This window comes from Xiphophorus hellerii, chromosome 20, assembly GCF_003331165.1.
Source record: "Xiphophorus hellerii strain 12219 chromosome 20, Xiphophorus_hellerii-4.1, whole genome shotgun sequence".
In the NCBI taxonomy this organism is placed as follows: domain Eukaryota; kingdom Metazoa; phylum Chordata; class Actinopteri; order Cyprinodontiformes; family Poeciliidae; genus Xiphophorus; species Xiphophorus hellerii.
In genome coordinates, this window is record NC_045691.1 from 17,996,146 (window position 1) to 18,018,246 (window position 22,101).

At 38.3% G+C, this 22,101-nt stretch overlaps 2 protein-coding genes across 5 annotated transcripts; one reads left to right on the forward strand and one right to left on the reverse strand.

Annotated features, from left to right (window-relative positions):
• Positions 1–517: 517 nt before the first annotated feature.
• wdr77 (WD repeat domain 77) lies at positions 518–4,364 on the reverse strand. The gene is made up of 10 exons (XM_032548528.1): positions 3,967–4,364; positions 3,576–3,761; positions 3,344–3,485; positions 2,161–2,210; positions 1,892–1,962; positions 1,663–1,720; positions 1,492–1,563; positions 1,275–1,383; positions 1,114–1,182; positions 518–1,036 (listed from the first exon to the last, which is right to left on the reverse strand). Exons 1-10 carry the CDS (start codon positions 4,073–4,075, stop codon positions 898–900), a joined length of 1,005 nt encoding a protein of 334 aa, XP_032404419.1. The 5' UTR covers positions 4,076–4,364; the 3' UTR covers positions 518–897.
• Positions 4,365–6,046: 1,682 nt separating this feature from the next.
• On the forward strand, positions 6,047–21,993 carry LOC116710941 (protein polybromo-1-like). 4 transcript variants are annotated; one of them, XM_032550250.1, is made up of 30 exons: positions 6,047–6,171; positions 10,828–10,974; positions 11,108–11,205; positions 11,292–11,439; positions 11,516–11,665; positions 12,015–12,131; positions 12,222–12,290; positions 12,395–12,493; positions 12,578–12,663; positions 12,749–12,834; positions 12,951–13,167; positions 13,457–13,598; positions 14,049–14,143; positions 14,233–14,512; positions 14,693–14,798; positions 14,886–15,525; positions 15,605–15,816; positions 15,909–16,088; positions 16,727–16,884; positions 16,978–17,229; positions 17,303–17,448; positions 17,807–17,964; positions 18,066–18,249; positions 18,560–18,761; positions 18,853–19,054; positions 19,238–19,390; positions 19,778–19,927; positions 20,338–20,390; positions 21,154–21,364; positions 21,585–21,993. In XM_032550250.1, exons 2-30 carry the CDS (start codon positions 10,837–10,839, stop codon positions 21,746–21,748), a joined length of 4,896 nt encoding a protein of 1,631 aa, XP_032406141.1. In that variant the 5' UTR covers positions 6,047–6,171; positions 10,828–10,836; the 3' UTR covers positions 21,749–21,993. The 4 variants fall into 4 exon arrangements, with proteins under 4 accessions (XP_032406141.1, XP_032406139.1, XP_032406140.1 ...); XM_032550248.1 differs by lacking the exon at positions 19,778–19,927 and having other exon boundaries at positions 6,048–6,171; positions 10,828–10,878; XM_032550249.1 differs by lacking the exons at positions 10,828–10,974; positions 19,778–19,927 and having other exon boundaries at positions 6,071–6,171.
• The last annotated feature ends 108 nt before the right edge of the window (positions 21,994–22,101 follow it).

The window sequence follows — 22,101 nt, forward strand, 5'->3', positions numbered from 1 at the left end:
TTTTTGTTCTGTTTGGGAATATTTAACAATATAATCTATTGAATTGATATATACCGGTAAATATTTCTCAATATATTTATATATCAATTCATTTAGGATAAACAGCTCTTAATAGGTCTTTCATTGCTTAAATTACAGATACAAACCTGAAAAGTTGTCATAAGCAAGGAAAAGATCAAAACTAAGATGTTTTACCAGCTCTCAATAATGTTAAAAATAAAAAACAAGCTGTAGTCATTGCATTATAATTATGCAATGACTATCATGCAAGGAAACACCAAGACCTTCTTCCTGACTTTGATTAGTTATTTCTGACAGATGAACTTTTGTATGATAACAGGGAGGAAGCAGTGGAGCTCAGGTTTTTCACATATTATCTGTATTATACTATGCTGTCACAACATGGTGAAAGTTTTAAGAAATATTTTAAGAAATATGTAAAAAGTAAAAAAAAAAAAACATTTTTATAAAAGTTACATACCTTCAGTCTGAACATTTCAACAAATAACAAAAAAAATTTCATAACAGCTTTACCTTTTATTTAATGTAAAAGTCTAGGGTGCAAATATGGAGATGCTACACAACATGTACCAGTACGACCAGACAGAGAAGAAGATCCTTACACAAAATAATGTGCACATATCTGTGAGCTGGACGTTTCAATTCACTTCTCCTAAATAAGATGTTATATTCAACCATCAATGAGTGTCCGGCTCCAGTCCTCAAGATCTGGTGTCCTGCCAGGATGTCAAAGCTCTACAGAGGCCTGTAGAGGAGCCGTCTTTTCATGTGTTGAACCAGGGAAATAAAAACAAGCAGGACACCAGCCCCCAAAGACTGACGTTGGACACCACTCATCTGGACACACTGTGATATGCCACATGTGACCATGTAGGTCTAAGATGAGGACTCAGTATTTGGAGTGATAGTGTGGTGAAGCACGAGGTGATCCCAGCCTACAGTCGTGAGTCTGTTGGAATCACCATGAAGCCAACACACACCTTTAGCAAAGTCCTGGTGTCGCCGATCTCTGAATCTGTAGAAAAAAAAATGCAGTTTGTTTATTGTCTGATGCAGAACACAAGAGTTACTAAGTGAACTGAAAAGACTCACATTTCTTGCAGTTCAGAGTTTATAACAGCAAGGGAGCAGTCGTCACTAACAGAGGCTAGCAAAGGGACACTAGGGTGGATAAAAAAACAACCTGTTGATTTATAAGGAAAAGAGGGGAAAGGAAACACCAAAAAGTACATTTTGGCCCATTAAATCTTTACCTATTTGTGGAGAAGGCCAGGCTGTTAACTCTGCGGCTGTGTATTTTTTTCACCCGTGCCGGTTCTGATCCCAGGAAATCTTTGACAGACACATTGCCCATCTCATCGCCTGAAAGAAAACGAGAATGATAATGTGAAGAAGCAAGAAAAAAAAAAAAAAATGGGAGGGAAGGAGAATTGAGCTCCTGTCAGTCATTAATCTGCTGATGGACCTTACCAAACGCAATAGTGCTTCTCTGGTGGGGGTGCCAAACAGCAGTGGTGGGAGAGCAACTGGGAAACTCAACATCTGCAACAAACCACAGAAGTAAACAAACCTTTCACTGTAAAGCTGACTTATCAAGAAAGTAGTCCAGTTTAAGACATCATGCTACAGTAGCCTGCTTACCTATTCTTGAGGCTGGTTTATCTGGCTTCCTCCTGTCCCACATCAACACACGACCATCCTGAGAGAAAGGAAACAACACTGAAAACTCTATTATTATTATTACTATCTATTAACCTGCAGGACATTTTTCCCCCTTTGTGTGTCAGAATCTGCAGGTTGGGTTAAATAACTATGATTTCTCCTTAACACATTACTATAAATAAAACCACAACATTGAAAGGAATCCTACTTGGCCACAGGAGACAAAGAGAGACTCATCTGTAGGACTGCAGGCAACACAATTAACAGGCTCTGTGTGAACTGCAAGGAGAAAAATAAAGAAGGTCTAGACGTTTGTTGTATTCAAACTACATTCAAGATGAATTCACTTTTAAACAGTTGATGAAATTTACTACAACCATGCCAACTTGTTGTCTGAATAAAAAACAATTTGATTTCAACTTGCTATTGAGGGTTTTTTTTTTTTTTGATGAAATGGATTTTTAGATGTTCTCTTACCATTGTAGGTGGTGACAACTGTTTCCTGACTGAGGTCCCAGACTTTAATTCTGTTTAAAAGATATAGGAATAAAATGGATGTACAGAGAACACAAAAAAGAGGAAAGGAAAAAAGTTAAGTTGATAAAAACGCAAATTAAAGTTTTGTTTTCTGATAATCATTCTTTTTTTTTAACGTCTGTCAAATTTTAAATAAAAAACAAATACATTTGCGGGGAAAGTAGTCCATGACTAAAGTGGAGCCAAAATGCTAACTTGCTTTTCAAATAAAAAAATTAAAATCTCAGAAGTACAGGTTGATTCTCCCTTTTATCTCACACCACTAAATAAAATGTAATAAAACAAAATTCCCCTTCATTGTCACCCAGTTTGTAAATAGTGTGTTACTTAATCTCAGTCTAAATTCAGCTGTTGTGTGAAGGCCTCAGATGTTTGTTAGGGAACATTAGTGAACAAACAGAATCATGAAGACCAAGGAACACATCAGAAAGATCAGGAATAAAGTAGAGGAGGAATTTAGAGAATGGTTAATTTATTGATACACCCCAAACACTGAACATCTTAGGGAGTACTGTTCATACCATTAGCTGAAAAAATGGGAAGAGTAAAGAACAAGTGCAAACCTAACATACAGATGGCCTTCCACTTAATATATTAGTCACAGAGAGACTAAATAAGTCTATGGTAACATTGGCACTGCAAATTCACAGCTCAGGTGTGGAAAAAAAATCAGCTGACAGGATAACTATCAAGTTGTGCACTTTAAAAATCTCATATACTATGATTTTCATATAATAGGATATGAAAATGGAAGTTCAGAAACACTCATCAAATATGACTGAGGTATTTTGGAAATAGGAACAGGCAAAAATATCATTTCTCTAGACGTACAAAACTAGTTGTGACATACCCCAAAACCTTCCAGCTGTTATGGTGGGTCTACAATGTATTGATGAAGCTGAATACAAATAAGTCAAACATCAAATGTTTGATTTGTAATTTATAAAAAAACAAAAAAACATCTAGAGATTACTTCTACTTCAGAATTTTGCTGCACTTGGTACTGGTCTATCACGTAAAGTCTGTTCAAGTTTTTACATGACAAAATGTTAAAAGCTCATAAACATCTTTATATATTTATCTATGACATATGCATCGCTCTATGTGTGAACTACTCTCTAACCTGCAGTCCATGCTGCCAGTGACAGCACTGCTCGCTCCAGTAATGGGGCTCACAGTGGTGACAATGTGGTCATGCTCATATCTGGTGAAGCGATTCATCAACAGGCGCTCATCCTCTGCCAGTTCCCAGAGCTCCAGGGCACCTGCACAGAACAAATAACCAAAAGAAATCCATTTTCATCCCAGTCTGAAGTCACTGTGGTTCAGCCAGATTCTGTGAAGTTAGGCCTTACCCGAATCTGAGGCTACAGCCACTCCCTTTTCAGCCACCCACTGGAGATCTGTGACCCCAGCCTCAGTCTGCACACCAGCTTTGCAGAACCCCTCGCTGGGGGCTTGCTCCGGTTCGCTGTAGATCCAAACGGATCCTTGCCAGTTTCTGCCAGAGAGGCTGGAGGCTCCCAGCAGCAGCGTGCCATCTGTAGAGAAAAGCAAACAACAAATATATTGAAAAAGATCTTTCCGTTCCACGTTATGTGAACACAAATGTTCTTGAAAACTGTTGGCACATTGTAGTTAATCATAATTTTATCATATGGAAGTAGCAAAACTGCCGAACTGTAGACATGACGACCCAGCAAAACCACGTGTTTTCCTCCAGTGTTCCGGCTAGCTGCTTCTTACCTGCTCGGTACTGAGCCGCGCACAGGTGCTTCTCCATGCAGGCAGGGGCGTTGGGAGGTATTTTCCACGGGTTTTCCTTAATCATGTTGGTGTCCACTGTACTTTTCATCCAAACTGCAGCCCTGGAGTCTTCACTCTCTACAACGAGATGCTTTTACTTCGAAAGCAGCTTCTGCAGCAGCTAGCTAGCGCCGATATAAAGACGCCGCTCCTTCTGTCTCTGGTCTGCTTAAGGCGCCGATATAAATCAGTTTGTTCAAAAGCGATAATAATGGCCCCGCTTTATAAAATATGGAGCTTAAAATGATCGTTTTCAAAATGAATGAAAAACTGGACAAACATAAAACCAGCGAACACAAACTTCCTGCTTCCTCTACGTTTCTTCTTGTTGGATTTTTGGAACTATTTACGAGGTACTGCCATCTCCTGGTCGAATAAAATAAAATAAAATGTATGCATTTGGGAATTACTCTTAATTTAAATTGATCATTTAAAATAACGCAAAGCAGAATAAAATAAAAATCAAGAGGGAGGGGAGATAAATAATTTCTGTATTTCTGGAAATCCACTCTTGATTTTATGCACCAAATTAAGCATTTGTTTAGTCTTAAAATTATTTCAGATTTATGAAACTTGACTTTTTTTCATTCAAAAACTTTGACCACCTTAGATTCTAAATTTAGCACATTGCCCAAAAGTAAAGACATGAAGCAAAAGCTTTTCGGTAAAACATTAGAAACTTTTTTCTGACAGTGATAATCGTCACCTTTTTAACCTTCAAGGAATGCTGTCTAAGGATAAACTTGCTTTTTTTACATTTTAAAGTTCAATATACTTTCAAAGGACAAACTTAGAACTATTTTTTACCCCAAAACAATATCTGCAAAGTTATTCAAGAAGGCAAATGTTGGGTGTTTTTAGTCCTGGCTTTCTGACATATTTTAATTTTGCTGGGCTTTAAAAATAAAATAAAAATATTCTTGCATACCAAAAAAACCTCTCTGTGCATTCCTCACTGCTAAAAGAATTTATATTCCTGTAAACACCCTGGCTCACAGATGGTAATATGATACAATTTAACAGCTTTGTATTTTTAATAGGAATAATAAATAAATGCTGTTTAATTCATATTGATGATCCTGAAGCAATTAAAACAAAGATTTACTGAATATTTAATGCTAATATTATGTATTTTACTTGCAGAACTTTAATATATAAAGAGGAGGTTTTTATGCTAGTCATGGTAACATTCAGAAAGAGGATAAACACTTTAAGAAACTATTATCCAAACAATAAAGGAATCGATAAATACAAGTGTGTAGCTTTGACACACCAGCTATCATGTATAATTATTCACAAGTGAGACAAGGAAAATGCAATTGTAAATTCTTACTAGAAATGATCTGATCACAATCAAGCACATGCTCATCTAACAAAATAATATTTATGAGATACATTTCACTCCTCTCTGTCTTATACACCCTCCAATTTTTTAAACGCTCCACTCCACTGCACTTGATAATGTTATACAGGTTTAACCCTTGTTGCCAATCAGTGTTCAGGTACTGCTGAGACATAGCCCAAAAGGAAGGATGGAGGTGTTAGAATTTCTAAACAGGAAACAATATTAGACGACTAAAAATGGAGAAAAAGTAGTAAGAAAAATGTACTGCTCAGACAGGAGAACAATTTTTTAATAAGACAACTTTGATGCACCCCACAAGTAGAAGAAGACAGGTATTATTGAAAGAATGTCCAAAAAGTCACTTAGCTTTTGCTGCAAGTTATTAATGAGACAAACAACAAAGACGCAGATAGGTACAATGTAAACCAAATAGATTTTAATGGCGAGGTTAACGTGATCGAGAAACATGAACTAACCGGAAGTCAGTTGAATATAGTGTTATCAGTAACGTCACAACTTATTTCATGATTTTTTATTTCTGATTTACCACAAATATGTTTTGTAATATATATGTAATTAAATCGTGTAGGATCTTTAGACGTTCTTCAAGAATAAGACGATAAATATTAGGATAAACCCTTTTAATGTGTTTGAATCGTTTTATTTTGAAAGTAAGTCAACGGAAGCCAGAATAGAATAGCCGTTAGCTTCACAGGTCTCACTGCCTGCCTAAAATCGATAGGTGATTGGCTTTCTAGCAGCTTAGGATTCTGTGGGTCTTGTTACCGTACCCACCTAAGGTAAGGACGCAGGCATGTCAGGGGGTTACGAGGAATGATTTTCCGCTATGTGTCGTCGATACAATCTAATGGCAGCTCTTCTTCTTCTTTTTTTTTTTTTTAACTATTTAAAACGTTACTCGTTCCAACTGCAGCCTTTGTCTAAAGTGTTTGATATTTCAGGCCAGCCGTTGATTGTAGCTAACGTTAGCTGTCTGGAGGTCTGTACCTGTCCACGCTGAGTGACACTTGGCGGACAGCTGCTCCTGCTGCTGCTGCTCAGTGGGTTAGCTGTCTGCTGATGTGGGCACTCTGGACCACAGCCAGCTGCTACGTGACATTATAGGATGAGGGGGGGCTGTTACCTGGAGTCAGACCTCAGACATCACTGCTGTAGTCGGTCATTTAAGGTGAATTTAAACTGAATTTTAAATGGTGATGGTCTTACTTTTCTTTTGAAATTAGGGACTGAAGAGCTCATTAAAAATTACAGTAATTTGTCTAATTGACATCGTAAAACGTATTCCAACAAGCGTATACATTTCAAGCTTTTATAGGGTAATGGTAGTTTTTACTAGATATAACTATGTTTTATGGCCCTGTGCATGTAATAGTAATAGGCTGCTTGCAGATGCAGACAAAGGTGTCAGCGACCCTGGCAAAGATGTGAGAAAAAAAAAACCACAGCAGCATGATCTGACAGAGACAATTTTTGAAAAAGCCAAACTTTTTGAATATGGTACATTTATTGATATTCAGTAAAAAGTGATTTTCACAAAATTTCCATTGGCACAATTGTTGGTACTCCTTTGTCTTGACTTGGCCTTGCCAGTAGCACATACAGGTACACATAAAAAATTAAGAGAACTGTGAAAAAGCTCAATATTTTTTGTCAACAATTTCACTTATAGACATTTATATCTTATGTAGATTTATTAAAATATAGTGATTTATTTCATGCCTTTATTTATTGTAATTTTGATGATTATGACTTACAGGTAACAAAAACCCAAAATTCAGTGTCTCAAAAAAAAGACAATATTCTAAAAAAAAGGTCTTGGGTTCGAATCCCAGTCCGGGGTCTTTCTGCATGGAATTTGCATGTTTTCCCTGTGCATGCGTGGGTTTTCCTGGGGTACTCTGGCTTCTTGCCACAGTCCAAAAACATGAGTTAATTGGTCTTTCTAAATTATCTTTAGGTGTGAGTGTATACGTGCATGTTACATGTTACATGTACGTGTTAGTTTGTCCTATCTCTGTGTTGCCCTGTGATGGGATTATCAACCTGTGCACCCCACCTCTCGCCTGATGACAGGCACCAGCTCCACTCACGACCCTGCAAGGACAAGCATGTTAGATAATGAATGAATGGATGGATAGATGAAAAAGTTAAATATTGGACGCAACTGCAGTCTTGAGCAGATTGTCGAGCAAAAGCCATGCAAGAATTTGTGGGAGCTTCACAAGGAGTGGACTAAAGCGGGAGTCAACATATTAAGAGCCACCACACACAGACAAATCCTAACTGTTGGCTACAAATCTTGCCTTCCTCATTTCAAGCCACTCCTGATGATGTCAAAAGAGTCTCATATGAACTAAGAAGAAAAATAGCTTTGGACCCCATTTGTTCAGTGGTCCAAAGTTATCTTTTTATGTGAAAATAAAGCTTTACTTTCATTTGAAATCAAGATCCCATTGTCTGGAGGAAGGATGGAGAGGTACAAAATCCTCATTGGTTGAAGTGTAGTCAGTCATGATTTGAGATGCAGTGTCATCTGCTAGTGTTAGTCCACTGTGTTTGCTGAAGTCCTCAGTCAATGCAGCCATCGAAGAGAAAATGTCAGAGCACTTCATGCTTCTTTCTGCTGAGAAGCTGAATGGAGATGTTGATTTTATTTTCAAGAAGAACTTGGCAATGGTCTGCACTGACAAAGGAACTAAAAGCTGATTCCATGGTGTTCTGGTGTTCGATTGGCCAGAAAACCAACTAATCAAAACCCCACAGAGAATCCATGGAGTAGCATTGTCAAGAAGAAGATGAGAGACACCAAAACAAGCGACGTAGATGACTTAAAGGCAGCCATCAAAGCGATGTGAACTTTTATCCTCAGCAGAACCACAGACTGATCACCTCCATTCTGCATTGATGCAGTAATTAATGTAAAAGCAGGCCCAACCAAATATTGACTGCATAGAAATACTTTTCAGAAGCCTGACATTTCTGTTGAAAGTATTTCTTGTTTTACTGATCTTCTGTAGTACTCTAATTTTCAGATTGAATTTTGGGTTTTTATTAGTAAGCCATAATCATCAAATTAATAATAATATTCATTAATAATCAAAAAATAGTCTTTTTCACTTTGTGTTTAATGAATCAATAAAACAAAAGTTTAACTTTATAACAAAAATATTTAACCTTTTCACAATATTCAAACCTACTGAGTTGGTTTGAACGTTGTCAAAGTTTTCTTAAGGTTTGAACTAAAGCAGCATAATATATTGAATTGCAATCCTCATCGCAGTGTGTACTGTTTTTAGTCAGATATTGCATTTCAAATGCATGAATGCCCATAATAAGTTTGACTGATAGTGCAGACCTTCAAAGCCTTTGATGTCCACAACTGATATTTTAACAGCCAAAATACTAAATTACTAAATAACCATCGTGTTCCCCTCTGGACTCTTGTGATTAAAACGTTGGATGAGCTCACTCCTTTTTAACTTCAGTGTTGTGTCCAAAATTATCAACTGATGTAGATTTGATTTGGGCTGATTGGTTTCAATGAAATTTATTTTTATGATTGTTTGTAATTTGATCTCAGGTTTTATGGTTTTGAAATCTGCAGAAAACTGTTACTGTCAACTCTGAATTTCTCATTCTTGTACACAGCTGAGTTATGGTTAATGTTGCTTTTTACTGTGACTGCAATAACTATTTTTTTCAACTTCCACACAAAGAAATCAGATGTTGAGGTTTTTTTTTTTTTGCTTGATGTTGGGGAACATGTACAAATGAATGTGGGAGCTCTTTTGCATGTGTGCATCATCTTTCGTCTGGCCGTGCTTGTCAGCTTGCATCCATTGCATTTCCATAAAAAAATGGTTTGAAGTTTAATTTCTAATAAAACATTTTTACCACCAAAAGACCTTCTGCTTTCCTTTTTTAAGGGTCATTGTTACTAACTATTTGTTGCAGGTAACCCTGTTACTTTCCTGCACATTCATTTTGAAAATATTCATCTCATATCATATGTTGCATTTGAGAAAAAAACCAGTCTGTTAGGTAAGGGAATAATTCTTCTGATTAATATGAAAAGGGTAACGAAGACTTTCCTGTGATTTAAAAAAAAATTTTTTTTTTAAAGGAGGCTTGATGATTATTTCGCCTATTTTTTTCTTACAATCTTTAAAAATGTTTCTGTGGAGCCTTTTATGTTTGAGACTGGCAGTTTGTAACAAAGTTGGTTCTTTGTTCAACAGTTTCCATATTTAGAAAGGACATAAAACCTTTATTACACATTTAATTATTAATAATAATTAATACACATTTTTAATGTTGCATTTTTAAACTTTAAATTTCTGTCTATTATTTTGTGATTCTATGGGAGACTCCAGTGAATGATGGTGCTACAGTGGTGTGACAAAGTATCTACCCTTTTATAGATTTTTTCTGCTTATGCCTTTTTATCAAACCAAGATGTTTGAGATTTCCAAATAAACTCAAGGATCAGACAAAGGTCAAATGAGTAAATACAACCTACCGTACATTGTTCTAATAATGGATTAAGAAAAAAGCCACTTGACCCCATGTGACAAAGTAATTGTCCTTTAAGCCTAAAAACTTTAACAATAGTTTCTATCAAGCCGTATCTGATAACTAACAATGTGTCTTTTCCATTTCAGTGGAGGAATTATGGTCCACTCTTCTTTTTTTGTTTTAATTTAGCCTCTTTGGATGGCCACAGGATCTCAAATAGATTTAAGTTTGAGCTATGTGATGCCAAAGGCTGCATTTCATTTTTTACAGCCAATCAGAGTTGGTTTTTCTGGTGTGTATTGAATCATAATCCAGCTGTGTAACACAAGTCCACATTAAGCTTAAAAACACAAAATAGAGCAGAACTTATGGTTTCATCAGTAATTTCAAGGCATCTTAGCTGTAATCATTTTTAATTGTGAACACTGACTAACTGGCAAGCGAGGCCTGCAGTGCTTTATAGGTTGTTCTGGTTTCATTTGTGCACATGGATGAGTCATTAGCTTGCTCATGAAATAATTTGTTTGAACGTCGTTCAATGGCTTTGTATCAGAAAGCAAAAATAGAAATCTATGAGGGGTCAAGAACTTCTTCTAAGCACTTGCTTGCAGTTATTGCAGTTTACTGGCAAGTCCATCCATCCATCCATTAACATACATGGTCATCCCTGGTGGGATCGCGAGGGTGCTGGTGCCTATCTCCAGCGGTCAATGGGCGAGAGGTGGGGCACACCCTGGACAGGTCGCCAGTCCATTGCAGGGCATGCTGGCAAGTCAATTAAAAAAACAAATACGTTCAGCTTGTGCACTGTTTACACTCAGTGACATTAATATGAGTTGAGCTTGTTTCATTTGTCAGAATAATCATTTTAGAGAGGAATTTGTGCCTATTTGTTACTTGACTGACCCTTGTGTTCTCAGGGGTTCGTCATGGCCTTGAAAAGGAGACGGGCGACGTCCCCTTCTAGCAGTGTGAGTGGAGGAGATTTTGACGATAGCCAGACTTCGTTAGTGTCTTCAATTGGGAGAAAGAGGAGAAGGACCTCAAACATTCCGACTGTGGATCCTGTAATTTTACACATTTCAGTCGCTGTTTTTCTTTGAACTCTGAAAATTGTTGTTCAACACAGTTTTAAGGAAGGAGGGTTATTATGGTGAAGGGTGCTGATAATTTTCAGTGTTTTAAATGTTGCCTTTTCAGATTGCTGTATGCCATGAGCTGTACAACACAATCAGAGATTACAAGGATGACCACGGCCGGATGCTGTGTGAGCTGTTCATCAGAGCACCCAAACGAAGGTCAGGACAAAGTTACCTATTAAAACTTTTACAATGTTATTTAGGTAAGAAGACTGGACAGAGCAAATGTCACCTTTTTGACTCAGGAATCAGCCAGACTATTACCATGTGGTGTCTCAGCCCATTGACATGATGAAGATCCAGCAGAAATTAAAGATGGAGGAGTATGATGATGTTGATCAGCTAACCAGTGACTTCCAGCTTCTGTTCAACAATGCAAAGACTTATTATAAGGTGCGAATTCTCATAAAGTTACTATTACTAATAGTGGGCAGAGCTGTGAAACTAAATTCTCTTTTAATGAAAACAGACGGACAGTCCTGAGTACAGAGCAGCCTGCAAGCTGTGGGACCTCTACCTCCGGACGAAGAATGAGTTTATTCAAAGGGGTGAATATGAAGATGACGATGAAGATGGATACAATGCACAAGAAAACCCCGGAGGTTCCACTGAAGATGAGGTGACACTTACGGACCTGATTATTACCATATATCTTTTTAAACAGGTGTATGTGCAGCTCACTAATTATCAAGATGGTCCTATAAGTGAGAAAAAAAAACATGAGTGCCTTTTAGGTAAGTCATACCACAGGAAGCAGAAAGCAGCCTGGGACTGAGACTCAAATACTTTTGCCTCGCTGATCAGAAAGCAAAACTTCATATCGCACAGTACTCCAATAAAAAAAACATTAAAGCTTGTGTTTTTAACATGACAAAATATGGAAATGTAAGTTGTAGTAATGTTTTATTATCTATATGTTTTCAAACTGTATTTCGTTTTTAATTTCTGGGCTTAATTGTTGTAATCAGAGTGCATCAGCTTGTTTGAAAGAAGTTCTGGAGCAGCTCCTTGACGCTGTTGTGTCCTATACTGAGCCAAGTGGTCGCCTGGTCAGCGAGCTCTTCCAGAAGCTTCCATCCAAAATGGTATAAGAAAAAAACAAACGTTTTTAACAGGAAGAAGACATTAAAATGTCTAAATTTGGTTTGATTTGCTGTTCTCTCTTTTCTGTTTAGCAATATCCAGATTACTATGCTGTAATTAAAGAACCAATAGATCTGAAACTCATTGCTCAGAAAATCCAGGTACACTTATAGAGATCTAATAATTTCAGTGCTATGTATTTGTTTGATGTCTTACTTTATTTATCAACTAACAACAACAAAAACATATCTAATATTTATCTTAGCTGGGTAATTATCGATGTGTCAGCGCCATGGCTAAAGATGTGGACCTGCTGGTGAAGAATGCCAAGGCCTACAATGAGCCTGGTTCACAGGTTTTTAAGGTAAGTCTTTAACCTGTAACTTGAGTGTAGCATGCTGCTTCTGGCATTTGACATAACCAGCTGTAATCTGCTATTGGGATGCAGGATGCTAACACTATTAAAAAGGTTTTTGCACAAAAGAAGTCTGAGATGGAACATGGCGAGCCAATCAAGTCCAGTATTCGCATCAGGTAGTAAAGTATCAACTCTTGAAATCATGTTGGTGTTACTTTCTTAATTGAGTTCATTGGTTTAATGTTTCTCTTTCTTTGATAGAAATAAAAGGTCCGTCCAGGGAGACCGGCTCTCAGCTATCACTATGGCTCTTCAATATGAAAGTGATGAGGAGGGTATACTTTCTGGTATCTATTTATCTGATCAGATTGACGTGATGCTACTACACACTGGTGTTCAGTATTAAGTAGTGTGATAATCATTGTAATAGACATATATTTTGTTATCTTCCTACATCTATCAGGGACTGTCCACTATGATGAGGGTGAATCCGAAGCAGAGAGTATGACTTCGAACATTGACATGAGCAACCCCATCTTCCAGCTTTATGAAGCTGTTCGGGGAGCCAGGAACAGTCAGGGCCAGCTGATTTCTGAGCCCTTCCTACAGCTGCCCTCTAGGAAAGACTACCCCGATTATTACCAGCAGATCAATCAGCCGGTCTGCCTGCATCAGATCAAGTATGACAAAACTGATACCGATCTGTTTTCATGTCTGTGTGTCTGTACATGTGTCATGGAAATGGGCTTGACACAGCCAGGAAAAGTCTTCAATTTGATCTCCGTATTTCCCTGATCTGATTAAGTATAGAGAAAGAAAATAAGACTATAGAAAAAATATTTATATACCTTACCCTTCCCACTGTTCTGTAGTTTGTGCAACCAATATTTTGTCTTCTAGTTTTCTTTGTCACCACATACACTACAGTATTTCTTTGCCCCATATGTGAGTGCCCATATTTATTTGCAGGAACAAGATGAAGAACAATGAATACGAGAGTGTTGAGCATATTGACTCCGATCTGATGCTGATGTTTGAGAATGCCAAGCGCTACAACGTTCCCCACTCCTCCATCTACAAACGTGCACTCAAGCTTCAGCACATCCAGCAGGTCAGTTCAGCTTTCTTACTCATGGTTTTCATTCAGATGTGCTGGCTCAGCAGGAACATTGTCTCAGATGTTTTAGAATGATCTCCATTTTCAGTTGTATTAGCTATATTTTTGTTTCAAAATTGTATTGTATCAAATGAATTCAAACAGTGCCTTTCCAAAAGTATTAATATCCCTTGAACTTGTCCAGGGTTTCCCCAGAAAACATGCTGAGCCCTGTGGCAGGAGCGCTAGGACAGTCATTCAGCAACCTTTAGCAATGTATCTAGTCAAAAAAGTTGATTAGAAACATTATTATTTTCCTTCCGCTTCACAAATACTTTGTCTGTCTTATCAAACCCCAATAAATGTCAATGAAATTTGACGTTGTAATGGGACAAAATGTGAAAAGGATCAAAGAGCATGAATATTTTTTACAAGTCAGTGCATCTCAATATGTTTCCTCACTAGATGAAGAGAAAGGAGCTTTTGCAGAGAACAGATGATGATGGCGACAGCATGCTCTCCTCGGCCACGTCCGACACCAGCAGCACAAAAAGAAAAAGGTACACTTTGGTTCTAAAACATTCAGCCCTCCACCTATTTTTTGTGCAACTAACCTTTGTTTCTGTCTGTTGCCTTTTTTGGTTTCCAGCCACAAGAAAAACACAAAGAAAAATCGAATGAAAGCTCTCCTAGGCTCTGTTACTGAAGCCAGAGAGGCCGGGACTGGCCGGAGACTCTGTGACCTCTTCATGGTGAAGCCATCTAAGAAGGACTATCCTGATTACTACAAAGTTATCCTGGAACCAATGGACCTCAGGACCATAGACTACAACATCCGCTCAGAAAAGTACATGACTGAGGATGCAATGGTGGAGGATATGAAGCTGATGTTCCGCAATGCCAGGCATTATAATGAAGAAGGCTCCCAGGTAACATTTAGTTTGTATCTGTCTTCCATTGTTTCTCTTTCAGTAGTCCTAGTTGATTCTTATTTTTAAAAATGCCAAAATACTAAGAGCTAATTAATTTCCTGTTCTCATAAGCATTATTAAAAAATGCCACTACAGTGCAATCCACACCACAGACTCCTATCTCTGTTGTTTGTGTAGGTCTACAATGACGCAGACATTCTTGAGAAGATCATGGAAGACAGACGCAGAGATCTTGGGCCAGCAACTGATGATGATGATATTATGTCTCCAAAGTTAAAAATAAGTATGTCTTTCAGTCTTTTGGTATGAAGTAATCCATTGATTTTACATTTGAATAAATATTCACACCCATCTGCCTTTTTTTTTCCAGGAAAGAACAGCCTCTCTCTGAAAAAGTCCAAGTACCTGACACCCTTACAGCAGAAACTAAATGAGCTTTATGAAGCCGTAAAGAACTACACGGATAAGCGAGGCCGTCGCCTCAGCACAATCTTCCTGCGACTTCCATCTCGTGCTGAGCTGCCAGATTACTACATCGCCATCAAGAAGCCTGTAGACATGGAGAAGATCAAGAGCCACATGCTGGGTAACAAGTACCAGGACGTGGACGCGCTGGTCGAAGACCTGGTGCTCATGTTCAACAATGCGTGCACCTACAACGAGCCTGAGTCTTTGATTTACCGCGACGCTCTGCTGTTGCACAAGGTGCTATTGGAGACGAGGCGGGACCTGGAAGGAGGAGAGGACAATCACGTTCCCGATGTGCCTCGACTCATCCAGGAACTCATCCGGAGTCTCTTCGTATCTGTGCTCGGTCACCAAGACGATGAAGGACGTTGTTACAGTGATTCTCTTGCAGAGATTCCTGCTGCAGATCCCACCAACCCAGAGAAGCCAGCGCTCAATTTCGATATTGTCAGAAAAAATGTGGAAAGGGGCCGCTACAAGAGGCTGGATGTATTTCAGGACCACATGTTTGAAGTTCTGGAAAAGGCCAGACGATTAAATAGGTCAGATATTGTTGCAAGTCCACTAATTTGTGTTTTAAAGGAAACCCAAAGCTAGTTTTATACCATGCATTCATTACAGGACTGACTCAGAGATCTTTGAGGATGCAGTGGAGCTGCAGCAGTTTTTCATTCGTATCAGAGATGAGCTGTGTAAAAATGGAGAGATCCTAATGTCCCCCGCCCTCAGCTACACTTCGAAGCATTTGCACAGCGATGTGGAAAAGGAAAAGAAGGAAAAGCTTCCCAAAGAGATTGAGGAGGACAAAATTAAGAGAGAAGAGGAGAAAAGGGGTATCCACTGAAACATCATCCGTTTCCTCAGTATCACTATGAAAACTTTCAGGATATGTTGCTGTTTTAATTGAAACTTTTTTTTTTCACAGAGGCAGAGAAGAGAGAGGGCACTGTTGGAGGCTCGTGGCAGGTTCAGCGTACGTACAGTCAGGACTGCAGCTTCAAGGACAGCATGTACCACGTGGGAGATTATGTTTATGTGGAGCCTGCAGAGCCTAACCTTCAGCCACATATAATTTATATTGAACGCCTTTGGGAAGATGATACAGGCAAGTCTCATCATATTATAAAGCATAAAATCTAATCTTAATGTTATCAGGTTTTTTTTTTCTCCTTGCTTTTTCACTGTATTGTGAAAAGTATTGGCAATATGGTGTAAAATATTATTTTAAATCGCAATTATCATTGCAATATCAACCGGTGCAAAATCACAGTTACAAAAGACTGCCTGAATGAAATACTTAACATACTGGTAAATTTTATGCATTGATTCAAACTTTGCTTGTTCTTAGGATTCCAGGTTGCTAAATTTGAAAAAACATTATCTCTACTTAACATTTGTTTCTCCATCTTTAGGGATTCATAAAAAAGTAAAAGCAAATGTAAGCACAAAAAGATTGATTAGCATATCACATGTTTGGGGGAATTTTCAAAATTTCCCAAAGATACACTTATAAATTTCAAAAAATCCTATAAACACATTTCTGAACATTGTGGAAAGCCTTCTCAGAAGAGTTTAAGCTGCTAAGTGTGGGAAAGCTCAAATTTAAAATCTATAATTTTGAGTGGAGTTTCTTTATCTTAATATTTTTGGCAATATAGAGTTTCGTGCACTGTACCTTAAATCCTCGTTTTAACATGTTTAAAGCTGATCTGGGCCTCTCTTTCCAACCTCTGAAACACACAGGGGAGAAGTGGCTGTATGGCTGCTGGTTCTACAGGCCAAATGAAACATTTCATCTAGCAACAAGAAAATTTTTGGAGAAAGAAGTTTTCAAGAGCGATTATTATAACAAAGCTCCTATCAGCAAAATTCTGGGGAAGTGCGTGGTCATGTTTGTGAAGGTATACATTTGCTGCGTCAATCTGCATTTAATTAATGTTGTTGAGAATTTCTTTGTCTTTTTGAGTTTTGATTGAACATGCTTGTGATTTAAGGAGTACTTCAAGCTTTCCCCAGAAGGATTCAAGCAGGAGGATGTCTACGTCTGCGAGTCTCGCTACTCTGCCAAGTCAAAGTCCTTTAAAAAGATCAAGATGTGGGCCATGCCCCTCAGCTCGGTTCGATTTGTTCCCAGAGACGTCCCCCTGCCGGTGGTCCGAGTCGCTTCTATGTTTGTGACCAAACAAGATGAGAAGCCAACAGAGATTGTAGAAGAAAGCAAAATGACTGATGGTATTATAGACAAAGTAAGTAGCAGCTTTGTCGTTTAGGTGAAAACGATCAGTTTATTTTTACATCAGAACCATTTAATGTTCACAGGAGCGGGAGGATGTTCCACTGGATGTGACCAACGGAGAACCAGGCTGTCAGTACTATGAGCAACTCTGTTACAACAACCTGTGGCTGAAAGTGGGAGACTGTGTTTACATTGCTTCTCATGGACTGGTGCGCCACCGAGTGGGCAGGTAGAGTAAAATAATTTTAAAATAAGGATGACGTTTCTCTGTCAGCAAAGTCAGAATATGCTCTATAGTTAAAAGGGTTCAGTTTTTGCTAATTGCTTAGAAATACAGTGTCGCAAAGAAGGTTTTGCTCTGTTAAGGGAGGTAATCTTAGCAAATAGAAAATCCTGTTTTCCTATATATAAAGAATAAAAGCTACCAAAAACAACCTGTCACTTTGTGAAAATATACTCAGTCTCCTTGGTATCAGGAATTGACAGTAATTAACCTGATTATTGCCCATACTTGTAGAATAAAAAAATCCTTTAAAAGGAAGTCATCTGTCAGAAACGTCTCAAAAGGTCTCTTTTTTAATTTCCAGAATTGAGAAAATGTGGATGCGAGATGAAGCAGGTTACTTCTTTGGTCCCATCTTTATCCATCCTGAAGAGACAGAGCATGAACCAACTAAGATGTTCTACAAGAAGGAAATGTTCTTAAGCAACTTGGAGGAGACTTGTCCCATGACCTGCATCATAGGTAACCCTTTTAATGTGCAAGGAATTCAAATCAACATGTAATGTCCTACAACCAATAAAGCAAAGATGATTAGAGCCATTAAATAACTTTTGATTACACAGGAAAGTGTGTTGTGGCATCATTCAAAGAATACTTGTCTTGTCGGCCCACTGAAGTGCCTGAAGAAAACGTTCTTCTCTGTGAGAGTCGCTACATCGAGAGCGAAAAGCAAATGAAGAAATTCAAGGGTCTTAAGCGTTTTTCCCTCTCTGGGAAGGTGGTAGAAGATGAAATCTACTATTTCAGGTAAAGAGCTGCTTTTAAATATTTAAATTGATGTTTCAGGCAGAAAGAAATGACAAGATGTTTACTTAATGACAAGTAAATGTGAAACTCCTGTCCAGAATAGTTAGATTCAGCTTTACAACCAAGGTGGCACCAATTTTTTTTATATGTATTTGGTGTTATTTGTGTTTATGCTCTTTTTTATGAAGTCAGAACTTGTAGATGTGTACTCTAATAAAAAAAAAACCATTATAAGCTTGAAAAAGAAAAGGTGAGTTATGAAAGGTATGTCAGAGTGATGGAGTGAGTTTTGTTTGTTTTTTGTCTTCAGGAAGTTGATAGTTCCCCAGAAAGAACCATCTCCTCTGCTGGACAGGAAAATTGAGGAACTTGAAGCTAAGTTTGCTGATATGACCGATGAAGAGCTGGAAGATCTTGGGGATGATGATGGGGAGCTGGGGGATCATTCCCTTCCTCAGATGCAGTCCTCTATGAATAGTGACATGGACATGATGTCATACACCCCTCCACAGGTCAGGGAGACTATTTGATTGAATAGTGTTTGATTGCTTGTCCTTAAAACTTGCACATTGTTAGATCTTGTATTTGCATGTTTGGTTACAGTCAACTCCTAAATCCATGAAGGGGCTTGCAAAGAAAGAAGCTTCAAAGCGGAAAATCAACATGAGTGGCTACATCCTGTTCAGTAGCGAGATGCGAGCGGTCATCAAAGCTCAGCACCCGGACTTCTCTTTTGGGGATTTGAGTCGTCTTGTTGGCACAGAGTGGAGGAACCTGGATAGTTCCAGGAAAGCAGAGTATGAAGGTAAGAAATCCTACTTTATATTATTAATTTTGGACATTTTGCAGATGCATTCATGGGCATTAAACGTTTTCACATTTTGTCAAATTAGTACTGAAAACTTCAATGTGTTGCTGTGAGTACTTTTGTAGGGTGCTGTACTTATATTTGCATTGACTTTGAACCTTTAACCTCTTTGTTATGCAGAGCGAGCAGCTAAAGTTGCTGAACAACAGGAGCGCGAGAGGGGTCATCATCAGACGTCCCCAAGAGCAGGTACCCCAGTAGGGGCACTGATGGGGGTAGTGCCTGCCCCAACCCCCATGGGGATGCTAAATCCCAGCATGACGCCTGTGTCAGGTAACCCCTCATGGATGCAGATGGATGCCCACTGTACCCTAAAAGACGGGAAGGAGAAGCTAAACTGCTAACATCTCCTGCTTGTTTGTGTCTTTACAACCTCATGTCAGTGCGTTGTGATTTAATTTTACATTGGTTCCAGCATTATACCACTTCATTTATAGGAACATACAAGTGGTAATATACATCACTCATAATGTGTCTGCCTGGCTTCAATGTGATGCACTTGCTTCACATAGTTTTCCTTTTCTGTTTGCATTTTGTTGCAATTACAGCTTGATCATCGAGTTAACAGCTTATCAGCTTGCTAATGCATGCTTGGTAGGGAGTGCATGTTTGACTGATGCATGTTGTTGTCTTGTGTTGACACTGTCCCCTCCTGAGAAGGTGTGATGGGTGTATATAGGACAGCTATGATGGACCATGTTGAAGGCATGGTCAGTTTGGCTGGTATACCACCACATCACATGGGGATGCCTGTCTTTCCCCAACATCTTCTGCCCGTTATGCCTGGGTTCCGTGGAATGCCGTCCTTTGGTAAGAGTGCCGTCATAGCCACCCCTCCATTTGCCACGCAGTTGCTTCCTGTCTACCAATCTGAGACGCTTGAGGGGCTACCTGTGTCACTAGGCTGAGATTCCCTTTTTGATGACTTGTCGGTCTCATTTTGAGGTTGGGTTGTTATTCACCATTTATTTATTTTAGGTAAAAATAAACAGTTCTAACTGGATAAACAAAATATACACCTACCAAAGATCACTTCTTCTGAGGTCAAGTTTATTTGTGGAGCACATTTCTGCAACAAGGCATTATATAATTATAATTGCTATGTTTTAAGTCAAATCAAAACAATCGCAGTTCATTTATAATGTGTTTTGAATTGGTATTAGAAATAATAGGTGTCCTTCAATGTGTGATCATGCTTATGGTGTTGAATATCCTCACAGGTGTTAACGGCATGGGAATTGGATCAGCAGCAGGAAACATGCATGGATCACAGGTAATCATTTTGGCTCTGTTATAATGATTGAAAAACAATAAAAAACAATATTTTTAAAGCCTATTGATCTGGTGTACATCTGCTTTTAGGAGGTGGTAGTAAGAGTATTGTGCATTTTATATTATACGGTTTACCAAGCTACTTTCATGTTTATTCTTGTAAGTTGTTGCTATCATGTATTTTTGATACGGGCTGCATGACATCAGGAAAACATGTAGTTTCGAAACTGTTGCTGAATATTGCGATGACTGTATCACTTAAAATGAACAAACATTGTTTTGACTCATTTCTTCCTATTTCATCATTGCAAATTCTCCTCTATGTTGTGTGAACTTTAGCATCTTAGCCACTAAAATGTACATCAGAGGTAATTACACAGTTACAGACCATCCAACTGGCCACATGTAGCATAGGCATGCACAATGTGACTTGAAATATCCAACTAAATATTGCATCCAAGCAGTTCTTTACAAGAGTAATACTACAAACCTAGAAGATTGTGAATCAATATGTCGTGCAGCTTTAATTTCAAGATTTTTGTTCATAAGAAAATATTGAAAACCAAGTATTACTTTCCTTCCACTTTATAATTATGTGTTTTCCTGTCCCATAATAAAATGCATTGAGGTTTGTGGTTGTGATGTAACAAAATTTATTATTCATATTCAAGGAATACGAGTGTTTTTGCAAGGCACAGTGCATATGTTTCATTTGATGTTTGTGAATTAATCTGAATCTAATAAATAATGATTGTTTTCATCAGGTGGGTTTGGGCTCGGGACAGCAGGCTCCTCCTCCATACCCAGGACAAAGCCATCTGGGCCAACCAGCTCTCCACCAGCCCTCCACTCCAGTGTTTGTGTCTCCCCCTGCCAAATCTCAGCGGCTGCTGCACTCAGAGGCCTACCTCAGATACATTGAGGGCCTCAATGCAGAATCTTCCACTGTCAGCAAATGGGACCATGCTCTCACAGGTGCTTTTAAAAACATTTTGATAGTCGATGTTTAAAAATACATTTAGTAGTGATGACAAAAGCCTCCATGTGATATCTTCCTATACACACTGCACACATATAAAAATTTTGATTTTAATATTTGGCCTCTAATTGGATTAATATTTCTTTTTCATATTTTGTGATGGGTCAGTAAAGTAATTTCTGTTTTCCTCTTTCATGTTTTTTCCTGCTTTTTCAGTAAAAAAACAAGATGTGCGTCTGACAAAAGAGCAAGAAAGCAGACTGCCGTCCCACTGGTTGAAGAGCAAGGGGGCCCACAAGACAATGGCAGATGCACTTTGGCGGCTTCGTGACCTGATGATGCGCGACACCCTTAACATTCGTCAAATGAACAACCAGTAGCATGTAGATATTGTGAGCCTCTGTTCCTAAAACTGTGTAACAGAAGGAGGTTTAAGCTCACTAAAAGTCTTTATGTTGTTATAAAAAAAGTAATGTTTGTGTTCATAACATATGCCTTCTGTGTTGAAGCTGCTTGTTTGTTTTTCATTTTGTATTTCATTTCATTCCAAGTATATCATGAATACTGTTCATCTGTGATGAAGGTTATCATGTCATAATTTCACAATAAAATTGTGAGGAGTTCAGACTGGATTTTAATTTATAACACTAGTAAATTAAATGATACAAGTATTCTTTCTGTTGCGGATGAATATAATTATCAATATTGATGTCTGTGACCAAGTCAGCTTTAT

Excerpts from the sequence above, each read along its gene's own strand:
- wdr77 (XM_032548528.1), bottom strand. The coding sequence starts at position 4,075 with ATGAAAAGTACAGTGGACACCAACATGATTAAGGAAAACCCGTGGAAA. Across the intron at positions 3,486-3,575 it reads GGCTGTAGCCTCAGATTCGG|GTGCCCTGGAGCTCTGGGAA; the intron begins GTAAGGCCTAAC and ends TGTTCTGTGCAG. Across the intron at positions 1,564-1,662 it reads TAAACCAGCCTCAAGAATAG|ATGTTGAGTTTCCCAGTTGC; the intron begins GTAAGCAGGCTA and ends GGTTTGTTGCAG.
- LOC116710941 (XM_032550250.1), top strand. The coding sequence starts at position 10,837 with ATGGCCTTGAAAAGGAGACGGGCGACGTCCCCTTCTAGCAGTGTGAGT. Across the intron at positions 13,168-13,456 it reads GTCTGCCTGCATCAGATCAA|GAACAAGATGAAGAACAATG; the intron begins GTATGACAAAAC and ends ATTTATTTGCAG. Across the intron at positions 19,391-19,777 it reads CAGCATGACGCCTGTGTCAG|GTGTGATGGGTGTATATAGG; the intron begins GTAACCCCTCAT and ends CCTCCTGAGAAG.